The 20,234-nt window shown below is 40.0% G+C and overlaps 1 protein-coding gene across 2 annotated transcripts in view; it reads right to left on the bottom strand.

Moving 5' to 3' along the window:
* FAT3 (FAT atypical cadherin 3) overlaps window positions 1–20,234 on the bottom strand; it is a 338,378-nt gene that overhangs the window by 214,688 nt on the left and 103,456 nt on the right. For both annotated transcript variants that reach the window (XM_085308761.1, XM_085308760.1), the window contains exon 2: window positions 19,549–19,863. In XM_085308761.1, coding sequence (XP_085164887.1) covers window positions 19,549–19,863 — 315 coding nt within the window. The remainder of the gene's footprint in view (window positions 1–19,548; window positions 19,864–20,234) is intronic.

A 20,234-nucleotide genomic window follows, 5' to 3' on the forward strand; every position in this document is an offset into this window, starting at 1 on the left:
GAAAAAAATGACATTGATCAGCAAATAAATAAATAGAACAGTATTGCAATKGTGCAATATTATAGTACCATGCATGCATCTAGTGCAATAGTACCATGAAATAGTAATATATAAGTATTAACAAAATAATGAGATTATCACTATCAGKAAAAGAAGGTATCATCTTCAATTCATTTATTTTTTCCTAAAGGCAAATTAATGTCTCAAATAGTAGTGAATTTTTGAGTGCAGAGAATTCAAAAATTGGCATTTTTTTCTTATACTAAGTCTCCTTAAAGCGAGGAGAGATGGAGATGGGAGAAAGGGATATTCCATGCTTACAACATAATTTCCAGCCAATAGGTTGGAAGGCCATAGAAATTAGCTCCAAAAGTTATCTTGGATGAGAACTTTTATCTAATACTCTTATACGAACACAGCTAAATATACTTTCCCATTTCACACTCAGGCAGTCACTGAGGGTTCAGTCCCACACCCATCTGCAGCAATGGCAGAAATCCTACAGACTTCTCTGAAAGCAGGATAAAACTCATTAATTATCAGTGTTACAGCAAAGTGAGGGGCTTTTTTTTATTATTATTATTAAACTGATGAAATTTTAGATTAAGGAATTGAAGTTGGGCTTCTATTATACCAGCACCTATTACACCTAAACAGGCCTGAAGAGCCCCGTGTAAGTGACAAGTGCATTTTACCAAAAAATTTAAACAAGTGGCTACATTATAATACCACATGGAAAACTGGGATGATATTTTTCAAAAGCATCTGGAATAAGTACTCAAAAGTCACTTCTAAAGATCAGTTACAGACATTTTTTATGTTTTTATCTGTAGTTCCTATGCCACCTATATTATAAATCAATTTTGACCAGACAGAATGAAAGAGTGTAACAAAATTCAAGGAAAGGAAAGGATAAACTCTAAAGTAATAAGATCAGGCTGTTACTCATTTATGGTACATTCACATCCTGACAGTTCCATGATTTCTGGGAAAGATTTATCTTGTCRTTAAGACAAGATAAATCTAAAATCATTTCTCAAGTGTCATGAACAAAGTGAACTTTTAGAAGAGGCAGGGATGGGAAAACAATGTCAGGTGAGTCGTCAGCAGGTTGCCTTGGTGCAGAAYGCTCCATACCCAAAACACCATTGAAGACAGCATGGATTCCCCCTATGGGAGAAGAAGATGCTTCTGTTTTGAGGGATGAAAAAGTAATTCTGCAGTGATTCTGACATCACATCAAAGCAGAAATTACCACCAAATTTGAACAATTCCATCTTATCTTTAAAAAATGTATATGCAATTTGCAACTGYGATTGAGTGAATATTTTATGTCAAAGATTCACGTAAGGTCACCTCTGTAGGGTTTCTTTTTGTAGTCTATTTCTACAAAACCTTTTCAAGCCACTTAGTTAGATTTATATATTTTTTTTAATTTTTAAAGGCAACTGAATATTCAAATGCACTTTTATATTTTAAGTGTAATTTCTAATTACATGCACAATTGCTAATCCATCTGTTTACTACATACTGTAAATGTCTGTAGTTATACATGCTTGAATAATTATTGAAAATTAAATATTGTAAACAGTCAAATTAATTTCTCTCAGCATACAAAATTGCAGGAAGGCTGTAAGATGATAAAATATTACTTGCCCTCAGAAATGGAACAAGTCACTCTTATCCTACACCTCACTGAATGTGCTTATTGCTGTTCTGTAATAGATAGGAAACTTTTTAATCCAAAAATTTGTAACAAGAAGAGTTTGAAAAGCTCCATTACACTCTGCTATCACTGAAASAGTGATTTAAAGAGTGTGGTCTGAAAATGTTTTGGCTGTGCTGGAACAAAAACATCATGTTCCTTATGAGGCAATTTGCTGTTAACACTCTTCCAATTCTGGCCCCATAGAAGCATTTTAGGTATCTCTATAACAAAATAAGGAAGTCATCTTTTCTTTTTTATTGATTTATTTGTAAGCTTGCACCATAACAATGTTACTCAAGGAGCCCCTAGTAGGAAAACATTTGAACATAAAAACGTGWATTTGAATATACATCATCCATTCACAGAAGAGATACGGCTTTCCTTCCCAGGCTTTCTGTGCAAAACCAGGCTGAGCCATAGTACCTACCTACTATACAACTATGATAACATTTTGCTTACTCTGGGCCCAGGGAGGCAGTCAGAGAACATATTCATTATCTGCACAGATCCATTGTGTGAGCTAATGTAGTACTGGTCCTTCCACAGAGCGTATGTAGGAAGAAAAGCAAAGCATTTGTATGCATTCATAAGCKTTCAACCCAGGTAAGATCATCTATTTTGACTCATGCATAACAAAGGCTGTGGACTTTCACCTCTCCATTCCTGCAGCCAAATCACAACCTTATAGCAGTACTTTTATATCACATCTAGCTAAAATTATCCTGAGCAGCATTACACTCATGCCAGAAAAATGTTATTATTTCTGATCTGAATTTCTCTAACTTCACTTTCCAACCGTTTTTATGCTTCCTATATGCCAAACGAAAGATGTTGCTTGTTAGAAATTCCATCCCCACGTTGTCACATACAGTTTTGAAGGCATCACCCTTTAAAATTTTTCTTGACAAATTAAATAGACTAAATTTCTTTAACTTCTCACAATAAGGTGGTGTAAACTTTACGTTGTAAAAAGAYGACTGAGAACCGCAGTGTTCCTGTACTGATGTGATACTTTTAAGCAGATGGCTTGACTCAGGATCCAGACATGCTTAAAAAGAGATGAGAATCTGTCTCTAAATATCTAACTTAATCATTTAAAAGTGAATCTTACTGCCTACACAAGGAAGCAACTGAAGAGTATTTAGGATCTTAACTCCTGTACATGTGTCTACACACACAGTTATCAATCAGAAATTGAGATACCCAGATACGAATCTTAATCCCTGGTTTTGGACCAAACATCTCCGAAGCCCTTCCACAAGACTATTGAGCTAAAATGCTGGAGGAAGGGAAGGGCATGCTCCATTAGGTATTTTTTTTTTTAAGTTGGGTAAGAACAGTAGCCAGCTTTTCTAGAATATAAAAGAAGTTTCAYCTTTCAGGAACACAACTAGGTATCACGCTTGAAAAGTTCAGCCTTCCTAGGTGGCTCTTCCCTTATATTCCAGTGAAATAGAAACTAAACCATCCTATTGTAAAACTGTTCCTGTCTTCTTACCAAAAAAAAAAAAATAAATAAAAAGGAAAAGAGGAAAAGAGGGGGGAAAAAGATAAAATTATCTACATTGCATTAAAGGAAAAATAAAAGTAAATCAATCTGAATCTTATTTAGTTGAAAAATTCTTAATAAAAAAAGTTGCTTTTGCAACTTGTGCAAAAAAATGGCAAAACTATATATATATAAATGAAATCTACATATATATCATATATACATACATATATATACATTTATCTTTAGACATATATAAGAAAGGGAGGGGAGATCTCTATACAGATATAGATGCAAGCATCCACTGCTAGCTTATTCAGGAGGCAACAAAGAAATGAGGCAGCAAAGAAATGAGCTGATAGTTGAGAGAGAGCAAGCAGAGGAAGAGAGTAAGAAAATAMACACACCATAGCTGTACCAATACATAAGTACCAAACCACTTTTTGTGCACCATTTAAACCATAAAACTAAAGGGGAGCAGATACGCTGAGGTAATCATGCAGCAAAGCAGTGTGAGATATCAGCCMAAAGCTAAAGCTTTCAAGTAACCAGAGAAAATGACATAGCTCAGTATGATGGCCAGCTTAGGATGCCTCACTGCACGTACGCGCACTCCTTCTCCAGCACGCAGACAGCAATGCCAAAATATCTGTAGACTTCAAAGCTTGCATCCTTTGTAAGACRTAAGGGCTTTTAACAAACAGCTTCCTTTTAGTGTGGGACAGTGCTATCCAAAGGCATCTGAATTACCGTACCCTTAAATTTCTGAATCAGAAATTACCTGAATTTTAGTCAAAGCTGAAAAATTCCATCTCTTAAGGAGTGCCTTAGGAGCTATATGCTCAGCAGCAATGAAAAATCAGGCCACTTCCAACACAGCTGCCTACATATGGTATTCAGAGCATAATTTCAAGCGTGTAGGTGTGAGACCCAGTTTAAAAATACCTTTTCTTCTTCTCCTTTTTTTTTTTTTTTTTTCCTGGGATGTTCTACTATAGATGTTTGCACTTTTTCCTTCAGGGAGCCTAAGCAGCAAACAGTCTGCTAGGAGATTAAAGAGCAAAGGTTACTTAAGCCTTACATAAGCTGCAGCAGGAGCAAAACTTAGGCTGAATTTTCAGAGCTGGATATACGGTGGATTTTGACACAGAATTTAATGCATCTGATATGCAGAATCATCTAGATTTGGCATCAGACGGTAACGGTTCTTTACGCTGAGACACCCACAAGTGCAGCTACCTGTAAAATGCAGCCTGCACTTTGGCTAAGGGSCCCCCCAGACTCGCTGCTCAGAGCCTCCAGCAGCTTCCCTCAGGCTCCCGTCTCAGGGAGAACCCTCATTTATCCTTGGTTCATATGTGGTTTTGTACTGTACCCACAGCATGGTCCAAAAGGAAAATTATAGTATAGTATACATGGTGACTTAATTCCATTAGTCATTTTCTCATAGTTTGAATGTTGGTTTTCTGTTACCAAGGTGGGAGACGTTACATACSCTTACCAGTGACTCAGGAAGACCAACTGCTTGGTGAGGAAAGAGGGCGAGTGAGAGGTGGTATGAATAGCCGGCTATCTAATACTGCTATTTAACTCAATACAAGCCAGGAATTAAGATACCTGTTGTGCTGCATTGACCTGAACTGACGTGATCTCCACAGGTGTGATCTCCATGGTGCCACGCCTGTGAAATGGAGGCACTGTGGCAGCGCCAGGCCCGCGAAATGGCCGCCTAAGAGAGAGGCCAGGCCCAGGAAATGGCGTCACCGGAGCAGTGTGTGCCCCCCCCCACACACACACACAAATGAAATGGCGGCACCGGAGCAGAGTCGCGCCCTCCCCACCCCCACACATACACGAAATGGCGGCACCAGAGCAGCGTCGTGCCCTTCCCACCCACACACATGCACAAAATGGTGGCACCAACGCGGCATCTGGCCTCCAGAGCTCAGCGGCACACAGCGAGCCATCACCCACGTGACATAGCTCCTTCCCGYGTCCCGGAAAACTGCCTCTGCCTGGGCGCGGGCGGGAAAGCAATCTTCTTGTCGCATCCCCGGGGACAGGCCGCAGTGAGGGAGCCCCATGGCCTCCACAGTGTGCCCACACACACATTTTAAAAGCGTGAGCTCAACTGCTTGTGCTAAGACAGCACGGGAAAAACTCAACGCTGATCAAAACGGCTTTTTTTTTTTCTTCTACACCCCCATCTGCTTTTTCCCATCTGTTGTCTCAAACCCCCCCCCCAACTGCAAACTTTTTGGTGCAGTGACCATCTTTTCTGCTATGCTTTTAGGCGGCCAAGCACAGCAGGGTGCTGGCTCACAGCTAGAGCTGTAAAAAGGTGCTACGATATTGCAAATAGATACGAAAAAATAAGTCATACTTTCAGCTTAGCAAAAGGCAGCACAGGTTTTGCTTTTCTTCTTTCTTCCTTCTTAATTAAGAATTTTTCCTTCTTAATTAAGAATTATTTTTAATTTAGAATTAACTACTGAATGAAAAAATATATATATTTTCTTGCAGCACTCACTGAGGAGAAATTAAGGTATCCTGAGGTAAAAGGTTGTATTTATTTACTCAAAAACACTGTGAGAGGTGAGCGCGAGTACTGATGATGATGACAGCCAAGTCCACTCACAGCTTAGATGTCTGTGAAACAGTCTTGAATATAAAGTACTTTCTACTTGGTGCAATTGTCTYTGTACAGTCAGTGCAACAAAATACATATTATTTTCTTCATGATTTCATCCCTTTTCCTTGTGTCTGTTTATAGCCAAAAACGACCTCTCTCTACACTGAAATTTCTCCTTCTCCAAACATTTTTGTTTTCCAATTAGATCTTTTATTATGCTCTTAGTGCTGTATTTCTGCTGGTAACAACGAAGCGAGGCAAAGAGGTTAGGCTAATGCCTTGCCGGATATTATCAAATCCCAGCTAGTCTGCATAATGACTCCAAGCGGAAAGTAAAAATAGACGTTTTGGAGGTGGAAGAGCAACCTTTTCCTTCACATGAAATGCCTTTCAGGTCCTCCCGCATCAACCCCAGGATAGTAGGAGCAGTGCAGAAAACAAACAGAAAGGACATAAATTAGCAAGAGGGCAGTAAAATCGCTTCATCCAGCTGAGGAAAGAAGGACCGAGCCCTGTCTGGTCTGGTCACTACTACACCAGGTTACAGGTTGCTCCATAAAGAGGTCTCTCCACATCCAGCAACCCAAACTCAAGCAGAGGTTTTTGCATGCACCAAAATTCAGGTCACGCATGTTATATCGAGTCAAAACTGCATTTTGCCCTTGTAGACTACTTCACAGTAAATTTTGGTCATGTGTTTGCCTGAGGTTTTTTTTTTTTTTCTTTCATCAATAGCATTCCCTTAATTAGTTTGGATTACATTAAGTATTACAAGAAAAAAGAATGAGAGAAACGAAATAAGAGAAATCCCATAAGAAATTACAGACTCAGCTGATCTATAGCATCAGACATCTCTAAGCTGTTAATTCTAGCTCATTTTTTTTATCCTTGTACCTTTTTTGATAAACTTGTGTTTGTTCTCATTATCAATCTAATTCATATCTACTCAATAAATTAATTTTAGCTACAATTACTTCTTGTGTCATTTCTAATGTACCCCTAGGTTCCATCACAAGAATTGCCACAGATATATAGAATAAAAATGAAAAAGAAAAAAATTCTCTGTCCCTAGTTTCCTCTCTCAAAGGATCACTGAATAGTATCAGTGACAGGCATAAAAAAATGTCCTCAGTGATTAAAAAAGAAGCCCTTGTCCCCACATTAACAAAAATAACCTGAACACCTTTGAGCAATGACAGCATCCTCCCATAATGATATTGTTTTAAGCATAAGATGGCTGAATCTTCAGGTGGCATAAACCATACCATTCAACTGAAGTTGTACTCCTATAAGCACCTGTGCTTCTCTAAGCAATCTTTAGAAAAAAAACATTGCACATTTTATTACATAGTGTCTGCGATTCAAATGAAGGTCAGAAAATACAAGCATATGGTGAAAGGAAGCAAATTAATTATAGCTAAAATATTTGCTTGCAGAGCAGACTACTCCTTAAGTGTTTATCTTTTGGGTATTGTGGCTACATAAAAAAATTGTGATTGCGCACTGCTGTTAATATGCTATTGTTAAGTTAAAGTTCAGGAAATATATAATTTCCAAACGAAATCCCTTCTAGATCTGAAAAGCTACTTGTTAATTACCATACATATAAATTATTGCAGCATAATTCCCTGCATGTAAAACATCTAACAAAAACATTTGTTTTCTCTTAAAAGGCAACAAAATCGTAACATACGATGACATCAGCTCGTATTCACACAATGCAATGATCAAAAATGTTCTTGCATGGAAAGTACCAGTGAATGTGCTATCAAGAAAGAAAGAACAGTGCAGTTATGGGGTATCCTGGGACCTCAGAGATCTAAGTTAGCCTCCCTGTTCCATGACAACATTGGACAAGCTACGCAGGGCTGTGCATGAGGTTGGATTGACTGAGAGGGGTTTACTTTTTTCCACTTAAGAGGCAGGAGTCAGCTTTGCCCTCACATGCCTTGGAGGCTTCATTACATCCTTTCAGGTTTCATTGCCACTATGAAACTGGAATCTTTATGGTCTTGCCTTTGGGTTAACAGAAAGGAGGGCAAGGAAGAACTGAAAGTCGGGGTTGGGAAATTATGGAGTCGTAGGGAATAGCGTAGGAAATAGGAAAGGAAATAGGGGCTCCTGAGGCTCCTGTGTTCAAGACCTGTCGTACCCAGATAACCTCTGCACACACAACAGGGAATGACAGAGTCAGGTGGGAGGATGCATWCGGTCAGCCACATAGTCAAGGTTCCACAGGGACAGGCTGGGCTGGACCATCACCAGCGAGGCCTTATTCATATACGGTCAGGAGCTATGGTTGGAAGGCAAATTAAGTTAAAATCTTTACTGTTGGCATAGGTTTAGTTCTTAGCCTCTCTTTTTTTCTCAGTTCCCTGCTTTTGGAAAAGGAAAAATGGTAGTTCTCCATCTTATCGTACAGTGTAAAAAGCTTAACTATCAAGGGAATACAGAACCAAGTATGTACAATAGATGCGTAAGTATAGGCATTGCAAAAGTTGTAAGATGATCAGTTTGAAAACGTGGTTACAGGACTAGGCTCTTCTTTATGGAGATTCTTTCTTAGAGCCCTGCAAAACGAAATGTATTACAGGAAAGATGTGATTAGGGGGGTCTTCCAATATTTAACCCCTAGATACTGCTCTATTTTTACACATATATGTCTCTTGTTAAATTAAGCTCTGTGCATCTAGACATATGGCAAACCGATCTGTACAATTATACAGATAAGGTCACATACTTAACTGGCAAGAACTGGCAACAACCGTACTAACTTCGAGAAGTTGTGTAAGTGTTCTCAAAGAGAGGAAAACACTCTTATTAACATAAAAGGAAGGGGGGAAGAAAAGGGAGAATAATTTCACAGAAACAAATTATCTTTGCTTATATCAGTGTAATCCTGACAGAGACCGGAGAGACAAAGAGAAGACAAAAATAACATAAATACACTGTTAACCTTAATTTTTGAACAAACCAGCTCAGCTGTATTCCAAGCTGATGAGGTTTCAGAGATTTATTAGGCGCTGATGCAACCTGCTCCGTGATGGAAGACAAAGAAGAATCAATAGTCTGTGATTACTGACATCATGATGGCTTATGCAAACACACCTGTCTTTACAGTTGCCTTCTCTTTTATTCCTATTTCCCAGCTATTTTGTTCAAAATATTCATGTGCAGGATAGGTCAAACATTTTCTCAGACAGAAAATGTCTCCGTGATCTTCGTTTGTATGCTGCTAAGTACTGCAGGATCAAATATTACATTGATACTAGATTATAGCTACAGTCCTTGCCTCAAAGCAAAGAACTTCCACTCCACAAAGAGATATTAGAAAGAGCCCATGCAATAATTATCACCATTCAAACTACTAAAAGTGCCTGTCCTAAGATGACAACAAAAGTGTACTCACAGCAACTAAGCAAAAGGGAAGAAAGTGCTGATTCTAATATTGTCCAAAATCCCAGACACGTGTAGCACTGTTGATTGTTAAGCAAAAGCTAAATGCAAATCACTTGACTGACTACTAAGCAGTAGCAAATAAAAAGAAAACAAAAATTAAAAAAGAAAATCAACCCTTCACGTCAGCTGGCCTAACATTACAGCTTTATATTCCTCCTGGCAGCTTCTTCTCAACATCTGCAGGAACATCACTGCTCATGGGTTCCACATCTAAGTACCCATAACTCAAAAATCTAATTTCCCCTGACAAAACTCAGTCTCGGACCACAAGCAATTGTAACACAGGGGCATTCACTGCTATTATCATAACAATGTTCAGTAGGAGATGATGCCCATACATAGCATATGTATAACAGGGCTGTGACTCAGTACATAGTTTCACTCAATGACCTTAATTATGCTTCTGCCACTGATAATAATTCTATGAATAGAGTTTGACTAGCTGGAAGTTAATATAACAATAACAACCCTAACTGCAGAACCTGGAAATCAGTTGGAAGTGAAGGAATAGCACAACATACGAAAATGGTAGCTGGTTTCTTGACCCATTCTAACTAGTCATGGTGCCTGGAAAATTATAAATAAAAAAACTGGACTGACAGACAAGGTAGAAGAATTGGTTATACARCTAAGCTGAGAGCCAAACATAGTTATGAAAGCAAAGAGATTCTACTTTGCTGTCTCTATTGAAGCAAATGGGGAGCTCAGGTTAAAAACTGATAGTAGACTGAATAGGCCAGGATACAATGATCCAGCCAAGCCAATGCAAATACTCATGAAGTCCCTTTCTATAAGACATAAATAATGAGGTCATCATGGAGATTCACATGAAGATAAAAACTTCTATAAGGCATGTTTAAATCTGCTGATTACARAAATAAGGCGTTTATGAGCAACATTGATTGGTACAATTTTAAAGGAAGCTCTTAATATCAGATACATCGAGCAAGCTGAACCATATTCGGCGCTTCACAAATCAAAAACTACTGCTAGAAGAAATCAGGTCTTTTCAGGAGAGATGATAAAGCTGGATTTATTTCATTAATAGTAGCATTACTGTGGCCTCAACTAAGGTGGTGCGACTCACACCTTGATTCCCTCCACAGATAACACATACAGAGTAAGGTGGGAATCACAGCCAGGGAGCAAGGAAGAAACAGGCTGTCTGAGTTCAAGTTTCTTCCTTTATCTGTAGTATCAGTGGTCTGGCCACTAGACTATAGTTGCTTAATCCAAAAATACTTTATATTCCTCTTCATCCTACCATTTTAGAAGTGAGGCTCAGCACTCTTTTTATCTATATATAAATACATGACTGTGAATGGATGTGCATTCATGCAGACATGTCTGAAAAAATCAATATCTTCCACTTTCAGAGTCCATTTTATCTGCAAACTGTCTGCTKTGGATTAATTCCCAGAACAATCACATGAAGTAAGTAAATATTTCCATTCATATATAAAAAAAAGAAAAGAAAAAAAAAAAAGAAAAACATTGAGGCTAGGTGACTCACTCAAAGTCAAAATAAGAGTTCATGTCACTGCTAGTTGCAGCTCAGGAGTTAATTGAAAATGTACTCTGGGGAATAAACGTGCACTGGCAAGCAGATGGACTTGATGATTTACATCCTTTCCCCTCTCTCTTTTTTTGATTATTATTGCTATTATTGTTGCTGTTATTACAAGTTCCTTGAGGCAGTAACTTTGTCTAACAGGTTGTACAATGCCTAGTAGACTTCCAGGTCCCATTGTGATTAGGCAAGTAACAGCAACATCTATGGTCTTTTGATTTGCTAGGGACTAATTCATGGCTTAAACCACTGGAAAGATGGTGTCTACTAAAGAATGAGCCATCCTAAAGTATAAATTAAGGTTTTTAATATACTCAGAAAAAGCCTAATTTTTAATAGTGAGCATATTATAAAGAAGTCATAAGACACATGCTTTAAAGTAATATTGAGAGCTGAAAGAAAAGAATGATCTTTTTTACTTTGTTAAAATCGATASTAATATTACTCAGTTATAGGTATACTGGGCTGGACCAAGCACCTGTTATTGAATGTAGCACTTCYACAAGTAGTGCTGGAGACAGAGGAAGGAAGGGAAACAAATGTCCCCAAATTTACCATTGATTTAAGAGACCTACAGTCAATGATTTCTTTTTCTGTAAAGTCTCATGAAACAGGTCACTTGAGCTGTAGTGACACCTACAATATAAATGGCAGTGAGCACAACAATCACAGATCCATCTCCTACAATCCAGGTAGCTATTTTACAAGTATCTTACAGATAGCCTGTATGCACACAAATCTAACGCTGTACCACGCCAAACACACGGGCACATGCCAATAGCCAGCATGCCACCATGTTTCAGAAGGCAGCTCAGGAGGGAGCCTGATCTGCAACACCCTGCAAAATTCGAGATATTTCCCATTTTGTTGAGTGTAGTGTCTAAAAGGTGCCCTGGAGGGAGATGGCAAGTTAGAATACAGAATCCAGAAAAAAGGCTAAAGGTTTTCCTGTATGAAGYATCTAAGATTTTATTTCAAAGTAAGTTTAGAAAGAATTTAATAGTATGAGCTATGTCAACTGTAATCTCAGACAGATCCCCAGCAATGCAGCAGAACATCCATAACAGGGTGGGAACACGGAGTAGGGAGAACTGGTCTACCAGAGTAAAAAGCTGCCTATTCTTAACAGAATAAAATAAAAAGATAGAATGAAATGGCTCTTAAAAGAGAGTGACAAAAGGACCAAGGTAGTATTAAATTTAGTTTGATATCATTGATACAAAATGCATTAAAAACATCATCATAGAAGTAATTTTGTTTAATCTTTGCTAATAGTCTAGCATTACCTATAATTATTATGTGGTCGGAGGTTTTAAATGCCCCATACTTTATGGCACTAATAGATGCTAGCTTTTCCCCCAACTCAATGTAGCTTAGGTTTAACCTGAAAAATGTCTCACTTCCATTCACTGTCTGCATGGCATTTTGCATCACCCAAAAAGCACTGGGTACCTTCATAATTGGATTGTTAAAATCACTGAAACATGCCTCCCAGAACAAGATGTGTCCCCCTGAAATGATATCCACCACCTGAAAACCCCAGAAGAACTGAAAATTATGTTTAACAATCTTTCTTCCTCTGCTGGCAAAAACATCCAAATTTGGGCTTTGGAGAAACAAGAATTTACCACAGAGTSCCAAGAAGTGCTCTCCTGAATACATAAGCGACAATCATTCTCTCATCATCATTATTTCTAGGCTGAAAAGAGCCACTGAATAGCCAAAAGCTATACTACTTGTAACCTTTAGGACACAGTGCAACAGCAAAGCACTGGATTTAGCTCAAACTGTGGAGACAACAAATATGTGCAGGAATTTCTTGACARAAATAAGACAAAAGTATCAATAAAAATAGGGATGCATGGCAGGAAAGGGAAGTATTGCTTTAAAATAGTTTGGCAAATCTGGTATTCAGCCCTAGTAGGATCCTACACCTTCTGTTTCAGGAAGTGTAAAAGAAAGAAAAATTAAGCCTGCTTAGAGGTTCCTTTCTTAGCATTCATATCTATTAATTCCTSACCCTTACTAACCCTATATAACCTTATATACACACTAATATTATTTCAGCAAGAAAATATCCAATCACTTTCTAAATCTTAGTGCACCATGAGACAGTTCAGAGACACCTTTAACAAGAATCACTGCTCTGAAAAGATATTCTGACCTAGATGCACACTTTCTAGAGCCTCTAGTGCATCTTGCTTCAAAACACAAGCAAATACTAGTTTGGGAGTMCTCAGAGTCTGCCTTTGTTAAATCAGTATTTGGTGGTGGCAAGAAACCAAGCAAGGGGTAACCAAATACGTACCAGCATAAACCTAGAGTAACTTCATTACATCAACAGAATTGCAGTGAATGGGAGCTAAATTCATTCTGTTGGCATGTTAGTTAAAATATCTCYTAATATAATCTACGTAAGACTAAAGAGAAGCTTATTTGGCTTGTCCAAGATAATGTGCAACACTAAAAATAATGCAACGGTTTGAATTAAAATTCAYTGTTTTCTTCAGAGGACAGAAAATTAATAAACCCATGTAGCAAATTACCTACTACTGTGAAATTAACACCCATACATATGAAATAAAAGTAAGAATTTATGATCCTAATCAGTCATTCTTTTACAACGCCATCATCTGTTTTATTTACCTTTTTCCACAAACCCCTCACCCCAAAATAACCGCTACTAGGCTCACTGGTGCTGGCTCAAGGTTGCTGTAGCATTCCCAAGTGCACTCCAGCACAGCGCTCTGGCAGAGGGCAAGGAGCCGGCCAGCCGGTCCACCCGTCAGCACCAAGATTTGCTCTGCCTTTCTCTTGTCCAGCCACRACTGCAGTATCAAACTCACCTCATCACCTAATGCTATTTATTTAACTGCAACAGTAAAACCCAGTTATCTTGCACAGTGTCAAAGTGGGATTGAGCCCCTCTGCTTTCTTCATAGAGCCAAGGTAAAAGAGAAAAACCACCAGGGACAGAGTATAACTGGAAATGCAGAGAGTATTCTGGTATTCTTTTAGGCATCTAAAGGACTTAGCAGTCTAAGCTCCATTATTTTAAAACATTATTTAGCCATTAGAGAGCCTCAGTGGCCAAAGCTCAGATTAAGTAGAGTATTTATCCACTAACGCAAGGCATGTGTTCAGAAATGCTTAAAATCCTAAACGCTCCCATCAATGGCCTCCTTTTAAAAATGTGATGTGAGCAGTACTCCAAAATCAGCCCGGGTGTAGGTTAAGCCACCAAAATGCAGAAAGTGCCAGACAGGCAGTTTGACCTTTAAAAGTGCCCAGCAGTGGAAACACTTCCATTTCCATTGTATGTACGAGGTGTCTGGAAAACAGAGCCACAAGGAGAGAAGGCACATCTTTCCCTGCTGCAGTGTAACTAGGGGAGAGTCACTGCAGCTATCTGAAAAACGTGTTAATCACTCCCTCCCACACACAAAAGGACAATAGTGCATTTCAATATCCCTTGCCCAGTGAAACTAAATATATCCTGGTTTGCTCTCCTGGACCTGTTAAATCGAGGGAGTTTTCTACATTACACTGAAAAACAAGGCTTCCTTGTTCTTCAGCATGGATGATTTATTTATAGTTTCACAGGTACTCATGTGCTATATTATTCACTTAGTGCTTGTACCTATGAATATCAGCTCATGACCTAAAAGCATACACTGAGGCACAGGCTGACACTCGGTTGTACATTAGAGAAAAATCCTAGGTAAGAAAACAAAGAACTTTATGGGAGGTAGCAGGGGTTTTCCTGGCCCTGCTCTCCCTRTTGCCTTTACGGAGCAGGATAGCTGCACGTGTGAGGGCGGCATGCGTTCTTACCTTTCTCCTCCCTAGCAGGAAGGAGGGTCAGTGGGGCCTGCTCTGCCGCCTCTATAAGCCTGAAATGCGAACCTGCAAAGAGCAGCCTGAGTCGCTGAGCTCCRTTTGCATTCGCACTCCCATGGTAAGGTAAGGTCGGGGCAGTGGCAGGCATAGCAGCTCCCGTGGTGCGTATTTCAAGCCTTTACAGCCAAATACACTCCCTTGTCCTGTCAGGTAGTAGTAGATTTTGACTAACTTCACCCTGATCTGTCTCYAATGGTGAGAGGGCGGGCTGCAGAGGATGACTTTGGTGGCGAAGGATCTTGCCTAAAGGGTCTTTTAGCAGCCCTTCACTTCTGGAGTAGCAACGATTCCTCTCTCCACTRACTACTGAGTAAATGGATGACGGCAGTCCCAAACAGTCTGAAGATAGTTTTCAAAAAGACCCAAATGCAWGCTATTGATTTGCAGTGCAATAGTGCTTAAAATACCTACCCAGAACTGTGCCAGTCCATGTAAACGTAGAATAAGCTTTGTACTAAAAGCTTTACTGCCTTCAGACAGGGCTTACAGCCATTGGGAAAAGGGAGTATTATTATTCCCACTATCCAGGAAACAAATTAAGACATGAAAAGATTATATCCTTTCGCTGCAATGGCAGTTCTGTATCAGACCCAGGAAAGAAGCCTGTCTTCCCTACATCCCAGCTCAGTGTCCTAACCAGGCCRCAGCACACTGTACTGGTATGTGTGCCTCTAAAAATTTGCATGACCTGAATAAGCTATAAAGTGGCTAAAAGCAAACTCAACAGGAATTGAGGTCATTACTGAATTCAAATCATCACAGAAAAGGAGCTCAAGAATGCACAAAGGTGGAGACAGGACCCCCAAYGACCAGGGTGCAGGAACACCAGTGGATTCTTCTTAGTGCCAGCAAGGACCATCTCAAAAGAAGTAGGGATYATCCACCTTGTTCGGTCTGTCCAGTTCAGTCTGACCAGGTCATTGCTACTGCAGATAACCATGTCATCAGCAGTAAATGTAGAAATATCTAAGTAATACTCAGATACCAGATACATGCCTTAAACTATGATATGCTTTGCTCTCTCTTTGTACTTTATCCTAGAATCATACAATCAGTAAGGTTGGAAGGGACCTCTGGAGATCATCTAGCCCAACCTCCCYGCTCAGCAGGGKCACCTAGAGCATCTTAGACAGGGTTGCATCCWGGTGGGCCTTGAATCTCTCCAGAGAAGGAGACTSCACAACCTCTCTGGGAAACTTAGTCCAGTGCTCCGTCACTCTCACAGGGAAGAAATTCCCCCTCATGGTCAGGCAGAACTTCCTGTGCTTCASTTTCTGCCCATTGCCTCTTGTCCTGTCACAYGGGACAACTGAAAAGARTTTGTCCCTGTCCCCTTGACACCCTCCCTYCAGGTACTTRTACACATTGATAAGATCCYCCCTCAGTCTTCTCTTCCCCAGGCTGAAGAGGCYCAGMTCTCACAGCYGTTCCTCATAGGGCAGGTGCTCCAGCCCTCTGATCATCTTTGTAGCCCTATGCTGGRCTCTCTCCAGTAGCTTCATGTCTCTCTTGTACTGGGGAGTACAGAACWGGACACAAAAACCAAACCAAACTTCCTCAGTGTAAAGCGCCAAGTCCTAAAACCCAGGAATAGGACARAAGAGGTCAAGGCTAGCAATGCTTTATTCTCCAGTAGTGTTGGGAGATGTTGCTGAAGTATATCCAGATGATCTATGAAAGTGCTCTTTGATCCATTATCCATAGAATTGTAAGGTTGGAAGGGACCTCTGGAGACCATCTAGTCCAACCCTCAGTATAGCCCATGGATTAAACCWGCGACCTTGGCATTAGCAGCACCATGCGCTAACCAACTGAGCTAAACCTGCTCCCCTAATGCTCCTTTGCTGCAGAGAAAGGCAAACTCCTCTTCCCTGCCTAGCTTCCTGAGACCAATAATGATCTGAACTTGGGGGATATTCATTTCTGAGCACAAATTTAGGAAGAGATTTAACCATAAGCACATTAGCAAAGCCCRATCAGTCAGACATCTGAGAAATTTCTTATTACCGCAAGAGCACCCAGCCAATTTCCCGTCTCTATTTAAGGTCAATTTCTGATGCTTCTCATGAAAGGATGCAAAAAATGTGGGATGGTGCTTTCACATTGCCTCTCAACACCTGATTAGTCACAAGGGAAAGATGTCAGTTTGTTGGCATTAAGTTTTCAAGCTGACACAGAAAATAAAAAATCCCCTTCTCATGAACAACTTTTCTAACTCCAAGGCAGGAGCACACTCACTCAAACCACCTACACTGCAATCACTACATATTTGGGTTCACGTTAAACCTTTTAATCTTGATTATACAGCACACTTCAACATTCAAGTCTGCCATGCAAAGTGCTCYATGAATTACAGTTTTGCTAAATATCAGCAAGAGCATGGGGCTGGCATGCTTCAAATCTGTTCTGCATGTGCAGAACCAGCCTGTATAAAACAATCTTAGTGTAAACCATTATCTTACAGAAACTAATGGGATACACAGAAATGATTAAAATTAGCCTGGCCATATACCACAGTGTCCGTTTCTAGTGAAAATGTGCTATGCTTTTGTTCCTGGGATGCCAGAAAAAAGCCTCCTGATGCTGACACTGAGCATGGTACAGGCAGAACTCACTATACTTCAACACTTTACAAGGGAGGATGAAATCCGTGCATTCAAAATGATAACCTTCCATTTTGGGACAAGGCACCTCATGGCACACACAATCACTTTCAAGGGAAAAAAAAAAAAAAAAGACATCCTTAAGACATCCTTCCCAGCTTTCAATGTTTCGCATTTCTCAGCTAAGTGAGTTGGATAGATGGAGATGATTTATCCCACATATACATGACAAATCACAGTCGGTCAGCAGCCAGTAGGTTCATCTAATGCAGTGGGGGCCCTTCAGGAGTTGCCAAAATAGTGATGTTAATCATTCTGAAGCCTTTACGTTAAGTTCTCAGGCAGCAGTTTTCTCAGGGTAAAATGAAGATGAACAATCTTTAGAGTTAACTGCAATTGAAGAGAAAGAAGATCTCCTTGWTAGAGAAAACTACTCTCATCCTCCACTCCAGCGTGATGAAGCGCCACCTCAAGCTTCTACTACCGGCCATAGCACACGGGTGCTAGGTGCTCCCACCACAGACTAARGCTGCATCGGCACACACTAAACGGACTGTGGGGTACTGCAGCGTGCCAGTCTTGAGTACTTGTCACTGCCTTAAACTGTTTGCCATCTAGATGAGAGCAGTTCTGCTGAACAGGTTGCTCTGTGAGAGGAGCTGATACCGGGGGGCACATGCATTATACATTGCAGAGTCCTAACTCTGCTATTTAGCCCAGATGGGATTTATGGGGCAGGGGGAGGGAGGAAAGATATGCAGATGGAAGAGCCATCTTCGGCCATTTCAAGTGTTAAAAATAAGTGAGATTTGTGCCTTAAGGCTCAGCAGATTGAACAAAGTGATTATACATGCTCAACGACTCCTTTACCTGGGCTTATGCCTGAAAAGATTCCAGCCCCTTCTTATGTCACGTATTGTGATGAGATTGCCCAGCCAAATGTTAAAAAGCTATTTAGTAAATATCACTTCTCTATCTCAAATTTAAAATGTTCATTCTTGGGTTTACTCCTTCTGTTTTTCTAGCTGTTTTGAAAATTTCAGAAGATATATATATTAAAAAAACCCACAAAAATAAAACCCCAGAACAAAACAGCATCCTCTACCAAGAAACAACCCAGGTTTGTAGATACTGTCAGTAAACTTCTTTCTAAAAGTGCTGGAGAAAAGCCCMAAATCTCCCATTATAACAAACATGACAAGAGCATGAATCCCCTGAAGTATTTTGACAAATATCAGCCTATTCCTGTGAAACAGTTCACTGACTCTTTAGCTACAGAACATGCTTTGGGTTCCCCATCAAGGTGAGAAGGTTTACCAGGCAGATAACGAACAAGGGACAGCTAGGCAAATGCTAGAGAGATCATCTGCCAAAGAAAGCAGGTATGCAAGCAGCACAGCATCCATGACCTCGAGTTTAAGCTCTGAACCGTCTCCTGGTGTGCGTTCTTCATCTATCCCCCAGAACAGTGGCACCCGCAACACCTAATTCAGCAAAGCCATTAAGCGCATAGAGATCCCCTAGAGCCAGTCTGCACGGGTTTGCAGGCTCCACTGGACCTGGTCCCATGATAACTAATAAGAGGACTTCAGCATAACTTAACTACCAGGCATACAGAAGCATATCTGTAGCATTATACACACAGGCTAGATCCCCAGCTGTTATAAATCAATGTAAATTCATAGATTTTTTTTTAATGGCTGGAGGGACTATTAGATCATCTAAACTGTCTTTTTATATAAAAGCRGCTGTAGAACGGCATCCAGTTACTGTTACACAGAGCTAAATGATGTGTGTGTGACAGCTCTAGTGCTCTCACTTCAGTGGTGCTACACCAAATTACAAAGGATCACAAACTACAACTGCTTGAATCCACTTCCTAGCAGTGCTGTGCATGTTCAGTATAGTAAAGTCTCATCCCTGTGGGCACAGCAGAGAGGCAACAGCAGGAGCCATTCAGTGATCTACAGAGAAATGATCCACAGCAGCACAAGGGAAGTAACATCATGTCATCTACCAATGCACTATTTTATGAGTGCATTTCTGAGGAGGATGCTTCAAACATATAACTAATAAGAAAACTAACATTTGGAAAGCAACACAATTTCATAGGATCCCGAAAGGCATAAGGTGATAAACATTTAAATTGCATTTGCCTACCGCTGTAAGACAGTAGGATTTCCTTACCTGTTTTGGAATTGATTACAAAGAAGTTCTGAGGATTTCCGCTTGTAATCCGGTAAGTCAGCTTTTCATTAGTGCTGGAGTCAGGATCCTGGGCTTGGATCTGAATGACAGATACATCCTTCGGGGAGTTTTCCATGACAGCTGGGTAATAGATAGGTTCAGAGGTCAGAGGAGCATTGTCATTCACATCCTCAACTTCAATATAGACTTCGATGGTAGTGTAGAGTGGGACGACACCATGATCCGTTGCATACACTGTCAACCAATAGGATTTGGTTGTCTCCCGGTCAAGAATATCTGCTGTGTAGATAACTCCTGCAGAAAAACAGCAAGCAGAGTATGTCAAGAATAGGAACATTGAAAAATCACATCTCTTTTGAGTAGGGCGTACCGTAGAAATACATTCAGATTTATTAATTACTCCAATTTTATTAAAAAAAAAAAGCAACTTGAACTCAGTCGTTTCTTAAACTCTGCTCAATATCTCAATCCTTTGTTCCAAGAAATTCTGGAGGAAAAGAAGATGGATCTCGTAAGTGTCCTAACAGTCACAATCAATTCTCTGCTGGGACTGCAGCTGACAGAGAAGAAAGGCCAGTGGTTTCTGCTAGTGAGGATAACTTGTAAGTCTTGGTAGAAAGAGATATCACTATTGACAATGAATTGTACAAGGAAAGGTGTTTTCA

This window comes from Rhea americana, unplaced genomic scaffold, assembly GCF_003343005.1.
Source record: "Rhea americana isolate MKP2758 unplaced genomic scaffold, rheAme1 scaffold_280, whole genome shotgun sequence".
NCBI lineage: Eukaryota > Metazoa > Chordata > Aves > Rheiformes > Rheidae > Rhea > Rhea americana.